This window comes from Pseudopodoces humilis, chromosome 2 (assembly GCF_049639895.1).
Source record: "Pseudopodoces humilis isolate 2021_Gansu_Grassland_sample_001 chromosome 2, ASM4963989v1, whole genome shotgun sequence".
NCBI lineage: Eukaryota > Metazoa > Chordata > Aves > Passeriformes > Paridae > Pseudopodoces > Pseudopodoces humilis.
In genome coordinates, this window is record NC_142201.1 from 25,466,627 (window position 1) to 25,477,505 (window position 10,879).

At 37.3% G+C, this 10,879-nt stretch overlaps 1 protein-coding gene across 3 annotated transcripts in view; it reads left to right on the forward strand.

Moving 5' to 3' along the window:
• Window positions 1–6,973, forward strand: part of CUL4A (cullin 4A) — a 34,101-nt gene extending 27,128 nt beyond the window's left edge. For 2 of the 3 annotated variants that reach the window (XM_005516588.3, XM_088051376.1), the window contains 5 exons: window positions 42–155; window positions 1,083–1,188; window positions 3,929–4,101; window positions 4,962–5,114; window positions 5,393–6,973. In XM_005516588.3, coding sequence (XP_005516645.1) covers window positions 42–155; window positions 1,083–1,188; window positions 3,929–4,101; window positions 4,962–5,114; window positions 5,393–5,488 — 642 coding nt within the window. In that variant the 3' untranslated portion in view covers window positions 5,489–6,973. The remainder of the gene's footprint in view (window positions 1–41; window positions 156–1,082; window positions 1,189–3,928; window positions 4,102–4,961; window positions 5,115–5,392) is intronic. The other variant, XM_088051375.1, reaches the window with a different exon arrangement.
• The last annotated feature ends 3,906 nt before the right edge of the window (window positions 6,974–10,879 follow it).

Here is a 10,879-nt window from a genome sequence, read left to right on the forward strand (position 1 = left end):
GCACGGATACAATGCTGGTGTTTTTTCTCTTCTCTTAACAGATGATAAAGCTTCAAGAGGTATTTAAAACCTTTTACCTGGGAAAACACAGTGGTCGAAAACTTCAGTGGCAGACGACTTTAGGGCATGCTGTTCTAAAGGCAGAATTTAAAGAAGTAAGTTTGCCTGCATAATACTTTACCTGTTAGATTAAAATTTAAGTAAATTATTTGGAATCTAATCATGTGTTGTGTTTTTTATAAATCTAGTAACATTTTTGTGGCAGAACAATCACAATTCAATACTGTTATTTTGTACAGAAAGTAGGCTTTTTATTATTAAACTGAAATACTACTTAGATAACACAACAACGTGATAGCTTTTGGTAATACTAATTTGATAGGAATTGTTGCTCATTCAAATAATTTAAGTTGTAATAAAGCAAGAAGTTAAAGCAAGAAAAAGAACACAGTATTTTTTGTCTTTAATTTGGAATTGTTTTGATTGTAGAAATCTTGGTGATGCTCTTAGCACGCTTGATATACATTAAGAGTCTGAAGGGCTGTTAGTCATGTGATGGCTGTGGTTAAAATTTAAATGCTTGTTGAATTATTTAACTGTTAAATAACTGTACTGTTTGTTCATGTAGTGTTGTTTTGTCTTATGCAGTATCTTGCCTTGTAATAGTGCAGCTTCACTGAGCCACAGCAAAGACATAAAAACCCTTGAATTCTTTTACTGACTCATTGTGAATATTGACTTAACTATGAACAAATTGGCTATTGATGGGGGCAGCACCAAAATTGCTTATATTGTAATTAAAATGAAGTGAAGGGTGTGAAGTAAATATCAGGCCATTCTAATGAGCTTCTGCGGTGTATTGTATTGTTACTGTTAGAGGAGCAAAAAAAAGAGATTCTACAAATTTCCTGTTTCCTCAATACTACATTCAGGCAGATTTTTCTGTGTGCCAAGCATTCTAAAATGCATATCCATTCTTCTAGAAATAGCAAAATTAAGGTATACTTGCTGTAACTGTCAAATGTAGAGGGTACAATAGAAAATTCTCTGAATATTGCTATTATTTGTTTTTTCTCTTTTAGGGGAAGAAGGAGTTTCAAGTATCCCTCTTTCAGACATTAGTATTACTTATGTTTAATGAAGGAGATGAATTCAGTTTTGAAGAAATTAAAATGGCTACTGGTGTAGGTAGGAAGAATACTTTGATTCTTAAATTTATTCATCAAGTGATCGGCAGTTATGATTTGGTGCGTGAAGGCCTAATTTTAAGAAATTTGTCACAATCATTAAGACAAACTTTGTGCCAATAGCATACACACACCAAAAGAGATGAGGAAAACACACTGCACGTATTTCTTAGTGTATTTTCTTGGCGTCTAAAATGGATGCTTTATGAAATTATTCGTAAGAGCTGTGTGTCATGTGGTACTACTAACAACCTATTAGATTTACAAAATGTATCACTGCAATTCCTAAAATTTAAGTGGTGATAAAGACTGTTGTGTTGTTGTGTATTTTTGCTCCCTTTCAGTTTCACATACTATATTTTGAAAATGATCTGTTGTAGAATGTCATTTGGGGGTGATTTAAGAGAGTATTTTCAGTTGAATTGTTCTGTGAGCCCACTAAAACACTGTCATCATTACTCTCTGCAAGTTTTGCATCAATCAGCAGCTTATACCCAGTAGTCCTTTACATATTGAAACTTAGGATCAACCTAATACAGCAGTATCTGACAGAGTATTTGAGCCCTTACAAGTACTTAAATATTGTAGTATATTTACTAAAAGACGGTAAAATGAGGATACCAAGAATCCTTGCAGTTCAGAATGATGTATTGCAGAAGGAAGTACAGCATGGGTGCTCCATTGTCTCAGTGTCGGTGCTTCAAGTTACTTAGTCATCCTCTCCCTTAATGGTAAAGGGAGCTGAAGAAAATCCATGCAAGTGATAATAATAATCAGGATTGTCTGGAGAGGCTCATTAGGTTGGAGTACAATATTTACAGAACAAACACGGGTTCATACAAGCCTCATCCAGGTCCTGTTTTTGCATCTTGGATTGTTGTCCTGCTGTCTCATCTTGGATTGCTCTCCCTTGGAGCTTGCATTGTGGCTACCTGACAGCAACAGCTAAAATCTGGTGCATGGAAATCCATTACATACAGCACAAAATAAGGAATTCATTTTAAGACAGGTGGCTGGAATTGATAGTTGGGAGCTACCTATATGTCATTGCACTGAGCACCATGCCTGTATTTCTCTCCCCTTTGGAGAAGTAGTATAGAAATTAGGTAGTAAGGACAGTTCATGGTCCACAGGGTTCCTGTGAGGCCAGGATGAATAGCACAGAATCAGGGAATGGCTTAGGTTGTAGTTCCTGCCCCCTGCCCTGGGCAAGGCCACCTTCCATTAAACCCGGTTGCTCAGAGCTCCATCCAGCCTGGTCTTGAACACTTCCAGGGAAAGGGCATCCAGAACAACCTGTTCTAGTGCCTTGCCACCCTCACAATAAAGAATTTCTTCCTAACACCTAGTATATTCTGTTTGTTTGAAGCCATTCCCCCTTGTCATGTCACTACGTGGTCTTGTAAATTTTCTTGTAGGGATTTTTTCTTGGGGGGATTAACCGGCCATGATTGGAACTGTTACAATAACTTATCAGTCTCTTTAATGAGATTGTCCCTGGAACATAGGAGAGTGAGAAGATGCATAAACTGTTACTCAGAGAAAGAATGGTCACCTTCTTTCTAATTGTGCTGCTTTGAGATGTGTTATCCAAATATATTCTCTGCTTTTACTTGCCTTATCAAGGAAGCCTCTAAGAGCTGTAGTTTATATTTCAGGGATTGATAGGTAATTGTGAATTCCTTCCCTCTGGCATATTCTAACCTGTGACTTCACATGCAAAGTTCCAGAATCTTTTAACAGCAGCCTTGTATTTGGATAAAACAGAGTTTGACAATGTGCATTTACTGAGACTGAAACACAAAAAATGTCTCAAATGTCATAAATACCTGTTCAGCCCACATTGTTTAAAGGGTTCTTTTTTGAAATCATAGAACATTTGGAATTTTAAAAGAAGGAAAAGGTTGCTCTGTGCAAGAGCTTAAGTATTTTTAAAATAGCAATAGTGTTAATTTTTTACTCAGCTGTACTTCAGCACTAGATTGCAAAACTTTTCTTTCAGTTTTTAGACTAAAACTCTGTTCAGGAGATCCAACACATTTAATGATAATTTCATACTGTGAATAAAGTATTCTGGAGACTGCAGAGGCTGTTTCAAAGCAAAATATTGATACAAGACTTTGCAACATAATTAGAATGTTTAAGTCTTCATTTTACCTTCTTGTCTAAATGCTTTTAGCCTTAAATATTACTAGATAAAATTTTTCTCACACACTGGTCTACTACTTTCCTCTTTTGGGGGAAGTTTGACTATAATAGCTGTCAGCTCTACCCTCCCACAAAACATCTTCCTATCAATTTAAACTTCTTTATTTTTATTCTATTAGATTTTTTGCTGTGTGACAAAAACCCTGATCAAATCTTAAAACAGGTGGCTTTGAGTTTCTTGTCATACACTTTTTGTTTTCCAAAGTCCTGTTACTACCACGTAAAACTAAAGCAATAAAACTAAGTTTGTGTTAATGTGAAATCTTTTCTGAAACTGTTTTGGATGGAAAACTCAGGTGAGCCTAAATCTTTCTTTCTGATGTATATAATCCTGTGCATGCTCTCAGCATTTAACCTATGAAAGATAAAAGCAAGTTTGAAGGCTGTGAGCTACTTCCTAATTGGAACTTAGTTGGAAGAAAGTATTAACATAAAAAAACACTAGCTTTTCAATTTATTTCTAGATTAATCACATAAAGCTCTTGATGTTAATGTTTTGTTCTGATTTCTCTCATATTTGAACTCCTTCACAGAGGACAGTGAATTAAGAAGAACCTTGCAGTCTTTAGCTTGTGGAAAAGCACGAGTATTGATTAAAAATCCAAAGGGCAAGGATGTAGAAGATGGAGATAAATTCATCTTTAATGATGATTTCAAGCATAAATTGTTTAGAATAAAGATCAACCAGATTCAAATGAAAGAAACAGTACGTACTTTTGGATTCATTCAGTTTATGTATTAACTGTTTATCTACATATCCCATATGGATTTGTATTTTTTGCATATAAAAAAATGAATATTTAATTTCAGAGGATATTTAAATTTTTTGAGTAGTCAAGATGACTCAAAGAGGCAATAAAGACTTTAAAATCACTGAACTTGAATGCAACTTAGGTTGCTTAATGTGGTTGCAAATTTAAATGCCTATATATTAAACTAAAAGGATCTTGTAGATATTTCAGCCCATCTTAGAAGTTTCTGTGGTATTGCTGAAGTGTTTGTACTATATTGAACTCGGGAATCAAATGTCACCATGCCACTTCTATATTTGGCAGGTAAGAGTGCTATAAAATCAGGGCTGTTCCCTTACTATGCAGTGAAAACAAACCTTTTTTGTTGTATCTGAATCCCCATTCTTGGCACAAGGTGACACATTCTAATTAACATTTGTTTGTTTCTTTTTTGCCTTTGCATATTAAATTCCAAGAAAGTCAAACTGGAGTTTAACACAAAATGCTGCTGTATTTGGGCTGTCAAAGTGTTGTGTTCTTTGAGAAATCTGAAGGGAACTTCTAAGATTTACTTTAGTTTATCAAATAATGTAAAAAAATAAGGCACATTTTTTTTCCTTCACATTATCCTTAATTTTCTCTTTTACTTGCTTTAGCAGTACACTTCAGAAAACACTTAGCAATTAGAATGCAGTAATGCGTGCATCTGTCTCAAGGATAAGAGTGCATGAGTTTAATTTTATTGTGAAGGTTAACTATAGAGATATAATTAATAAAAAGTAGCAACAGAGGATGATATGATGTGATGATATTGTGGTGTTGTGTTGTTCTTTAGGCTGAGGAACAGGTCAGCACAACTGAAAGAGTATTTCAGGACAGGCAATATCAGATTGATGCTGCTATTGTACGAATAATGAAGATGAGGAAGACTCTTGGTCATAATCTTCTTGTTTCTGAATTGTATAATCAACTGAAATTTCCTGTGAAGGTAACTTATGTTTTTGTTTGTCAAACCATCCTAGATTTATGTACATATATGTAATATATGTTTCTATTCAGCTTGTCTGTAAGAGCAAGAAATGAGAAATACCATAGAATTAAACTCAAAGATTAAGGTATTGTGTGGACAGAAATAAGTTAGAGTAGCATTAGTACATCACTTATATACTATGGTGCATTTCTTATGTAGCTTTTAGCAGTATTTTTTTTTTTAAATATGTTTGCCTATATATTACTGTTATACTAATCTCTTTTTTCTTCTTGTAGCCTGGAGACTTGAAAAAGAGAATTGAATCTCTCATTGACAGAGACTATATGGAGAGAGACAAAGACAACCCCAATCAGTATCACTATGTTGCGTAAAGGCGAAGAAATAGTTTTATTTAAAAAAATTAAAAAACTAAAAAATAAAAACCAAAATCATCCACATATATCTTCAGGACACCAAATACCTATGCTGTTCCAGACTTTCCTTTTAGCAGATTTCAGGTTGATATATATTATTCAACCAGCTGCATGCACTGCTGTGGAAAAGAAAAATGACATGTTAATTGATCACCTTTGTCAAGACTTCTTACTAATTTTAAATGTCCTGGGGTTTTTTTTTCCCCTCTAGTTAATCTTTTGTTCTCCTGGGTTCTTCAAAATTTAATTTTACAGTTTTGTTTAAAAATGTCATTGAAGTTGGATGGAAAGGTAAAATGACCTCTCTGAGAAATATTTGTCAGGGATGCAAGTCTGGTTTCTTCAGTTAGGTGTTCCTGCATCCATAAAGTCCCTAGATGCTGCATTCTTTAGCTACAGTGACAATTTGGGTAACTTTTTAAAAACCTTTCATTCATGAACATGTATGTACAAGTAGTGTTGTTGAAATACACTGAAGTTTTGCACCATGAAAACACTTAAACTTGTGTTCAGTTAATTTTCTTTCAAGTTATTACAAACTTCAGTCTGGTTTGGATAAATCAGGTTTTGAAGTGAGATTCTTGAAGTGCCAAGAGGACAACTGCATTGATGTGTGTACTGAGCTGTTGGATTATTTAGCTAAAATATAGATTGTTCTATTATTACTACTTCTGCTGGCTTGGGTGGCAAAGATTAGATCTGAGTCAAAGAGGCCCTACCTCATTTTAGGGCAGCAGGTGTATTTCACTGTTTCTGTAATTGCCGTAACATTTAGTTCTGCCTTGAAAATAACATCCAGGGAACCTACTGTACAGCGTGCTCCACTTTAAGAAAACAAAACCTTTTTTTTAAAAAATACTTTTATGGTCTCAATATTGGGAAAGCATAGCTTTTTGTTTTGAAAGACTAAGGATTTTGTGAGTACTTTGTTACATATTGTACATATGTAAGTTGATTCGAATTAGAGTGAAAGACACTGTAGATCTGTTAGATAACTGTAAGGAAGACACCTTTTCTGGTAATACTTGCAAGACTGCTTATTTTCCTGATTTGTCTACTGGTATGTTTAATTCTGAAAAAGAGCTACCAAAGGAGTTTTGATCACTACATAAATAATAATTTAACTGAGCGATATTTTCTTGAGAGATACCTTACAAGTTTATGTAACATATGGGGTTTGTGCATCAATTAAAAGGCTACTTCTTAAAGTAAGCAATGGTATGAGGTGACAACTTGTGGATCTACATATTAAAACTCCTTATTCTGTCCTCTGGTGTCATTAATTGTATTGCATTCTGAATTATTTTTGTTCCCTTTGTGTTTAGAAACTAAACACATTTAGTTTATTGTATTTAAAGCATATTTAATATTATAATTTAATGTAGACCTATTTTAATATTGGAATCTTCAGTTAATGCAAATAAAATCTTTGATGCATATTAATTTCTTAGCCTTTGTGAGAATGTGGCACTTCTGTTTATTTTTCAGTTGGTTTTTTTTCAGTGTTAGTTATACCATTCACTTTGTAGTTCACTTTTTATGTATATGGTAAGATGGATCTCATTGGTTTCCAGACTTCTAAACTAAAAAGGAATGTGTGCCTCACAGAAAGGTAATGGCCAGAGAGGTTTTATCCACACTGAAAGCTGTAGTGTGCAGTAGCTGTTAGGAAGCAGTGAGAATGTACTGCCTGTCCCTTCTCAACCCAGATGTTCTGGTTCAGTAATTTTAAACAATAGCTTAAAGCAGTGGTGTTATCCTGAAGATGACTAAAATGGTTTTGCTTCAAGAAGCAGTGTTAATTAAAAGTGCTGAGATGTGCAGTTTTTCTTAATTGCCACAGACTAAGAACTCTTCGGCCATATTTTTCTGGTCTAGCAATTAAAAATTAGTTGTTCCACAGCAATGGATATTATGAAGCCTGTCTTTCTGTGCTGGATGCCCTTGGTCTCCAACTGTATCATCCCCTCCAAATAACCTCAAGCATCAGTACTTAGAGGGGCTCTCCTTGGTTCTGCCTTTCTGCTTGTGAGAGTGTGGGTTTTGTCCCTCATCCAGCTGCTGATCTGTACCCATCCCCTTACCACCCTGAATATACAGAGAATGTCATGATCCCTGAAGACTTCTACTCTTCCAGACTGGTCTGCAAGTGACTTCAGAGGTTCAAAAGCTTTGGGAGAGACTGACAGACTGGGTAATTGTGACTCTTTCTCAGGTCCTTGTCTTTAATTTGATTTCCTCAAATTTTTCTTACTGGGATTTTTTATGTGCTGAACCAAACAGGTAAGCAGGTACTTCATGAGTCAGCATGGAAATCACTTCTCCATAGTGAAATAGCTGCAGTTGATTGCTTTTCAGTAGCTGGTGATAGCATTTGGCTGAGCAGCCCGCCTCAATCACTTGGTTCTTTGGAATCACATTGCCTGAGTGTACCTGTACCCATAGGGCACAGGTTGTTAAACATTTATTCCTGGAAGATCACCCAGTGTTGAAGATGTTGGGCAGTAGCAAGGTAACAGATGTCCTCTATAGAGCATCTATGTTCAGGTATGTCAGGGAAACCTGGATCTTGGCAATTCAATGTCCTTAGAACAAACTGTATAGCAGCTTCTATGGAATGATAAAAATAACAGCAGGAGCCTGGATACAGATAGGGGCTCTGTCTTATCCTAACATACATTATATGCATTTAAAAAGCAATTTTCCTAAATGTGATATGCTGTTAGCTAGCCCAACATTTCTTCAGGGAAAGTAAGTGTGAGAATGTAGGCTGGGGGCTGACTTAAAAGGCGCTTCCCAAGTGTGGCAGGTACAGCTCTCCTTAACTAGCCAACAGCCTCCTTTCTGCCCTCTCCTTGGGTCTTCTTTTCTTAGTTCTGTATTTTAGCTTTACCTGGACTCCTTTATCTGAACCTCAGTTTATCATTTAACTCTCTTGATTTGCTGCAGCTTTTTTCATCCTTTCTTTGTGCTATACATCTTTGAAAAAAAAAACCAAAAAAACTACACCCTTTTCAGGTAACTTCAGTGTCTCAATTTATGCAGACCTACCTGTGCACTGCTCCAGGCACGGGCACTGGGTGCCTGGAAAGCTGCCTGGTGGAAGAGGACCTGGGGGTGCTGGTTTGACAGTGGCTGAACATGAGGCAGCAGTGCCCAGGTGCCCAATAAGGCAAATGGCACCTGTATCAGCAATAGTGTGGCCAGCAGGACCAGGGCAGTGATTGCTCCCCAGTGTACAGCACTGGGGAGGCCACACCTCAAATCCTGTGTTCAGTTCTGGGCCCCTCATTACAAGACATTGAGGGGCAGGAGAGTGTCCAGAGAAGGGCAGTGGAGCTGGTGAAGGGCTGGAGCACAAGTCCTATGCGAAGCAGCTCAAGGAGCTGGAGTTGCTAAGGCTGGAAAAAAAAAAGGCTTGGGGAGGGAGCTTTATTGCTCTAACTGCCTGAAAGGAGACTGTAGCCAGGTAGAGGTCTCTTTTCCCAGATAACAAGTGACAGGATGAGAGGAAAAGAACTAAAGCTGTGCCAGAGGAGGTTTAGATAAGATATTAGCAAAAATGTCTTTACTGAAAGGGTTGTCAATCACTGGATCAAGCTGTCCAGGGAAGTGATGAAGTCTCTATCCCTGCAGGTATTTAAAAGACCTATAGGTGTAGAGCTTAGGGGTACAGTTTGGTGGTAGGCTAGGCAGTGCTGGCTTACCAGTTAAACTCAGTGATGTTTGAGGTCTTTTCCAACCTCAATGGTTCCTTTCTGTTAGTAGGTTTTTTATCTTTGGCAGGTATGTTCAGGAGAGTGGACTCTATACCATGAATCATGGTATAGAACCATAAACAATGAACTTGTTTAACTATTCCTAGCAAGTCTCTTCAGAAAGGAAATAACCATGTGATGTCAGGTAATCCTCAGCAACTGGCTACAGGAAAATAGAGTCATGTTTTCTGGAAGTTCTTTACTGGTAAAAATTCCTAGTCTTGTACTCTGTCTCCCTTGCTTTGTACTCTACCTTGACCTCACAGGACAGCTTTTACTGTAGTAATGGGTGCTTGCTACATCTCCTGCCTGTTTCCCGTGAGCAGCCCATTCTGCATCTATGGCTCTGAAGAAAGGCCAGGGAGTGCATCATGGTTCATATCTGGGCCTGTGAGCATGCTGGTTGGCCAGCAGCCCTGTCAGATGAAATGTGTAGGGGCTAGGCATGGATGGACTACATTTTATTTCCTCAGTGACAGCACAAATTTAGATCATCAGGCTATGTATATAGCAGCTTTTACAGAAGCTGTAACTGTTTGTCTTACCCTGCTCACATTTGATTGATATCAGCCAACAAGTTACCAAACAGTGGGGATGATGGCCAAGATGGTTGTGCAAGACTTGATGCATTCATCTAACACCCTGGTAATACTTGTATTGAAAGGAGGTGGAAATTGGTATGGTGCCATCTCTGCACCATTAATAAAGACCTAGTGAGCCAATGATCCACAGCAGGGATCCAACATCATTCTGTGCTGGCAACCTTATGTTCTTTATTTACCAAATTTTACCACAATATTGTTGCTTTATGCAACTTACATATATATATATGTATGTGTGTGTGTATATGTATATATATAGTGATCATTTTTTTGTAGCAATCCAAGCATCTGTCATTTTTCTATTGATAGACACCTACTGACTTTCCAGTGGAGAAGCAGAATATTGCACACCAAATTTAAAGCTGACCTTGGGCCTCTGTCTCCACTTGTCTTGTGGCAGACTGTGTGTTCCGCAGACCTTCCACCACTCCCAGTGCAGCTTCCAAAAACAGTGATCCATAATGAAAACAACCCATGTCCCACCTCCATTACCCTCAACTCCTCTGCAGATGAGTCATTCAAACACTTGACCAGAGCTGCTCATTATGTCCTTTTTCTAACTTCTGCTTTTAGCAATGCATGGCAAGGATAAAGACTGCTAGAAGTGTTCCAGGGAAAAGACAAACTAAAATAATACATTACTGTGTCGAAAAATGTGCAGATAAAAATTCAGCATTAGAAAAGAAATATGTGTTTATAGCAATAGCATTGAAAATGAAAGGTAGATCCCCATGACACCCTAAGGAGCAACTAAACTTATCCAGGATGTTTTGGGGAAACAGGAAGTGTGAGTGGACTGAGACAAAGAGCAAGGAAAGGTCAAATTCACAGCAGCTGAACTTGGCTTTAGCAGCTGGGAGTAGATAAATTGCATTTCAAATGGGTTCAAAGTAAAAATGCGTAAAGGAAGCTTGGGAGCAGAAATCGTTCTGCCTCAGAGATTATTAATCTGGAGCAGCCTGTACTGAGGAGAGGGACTCTATGGCAGT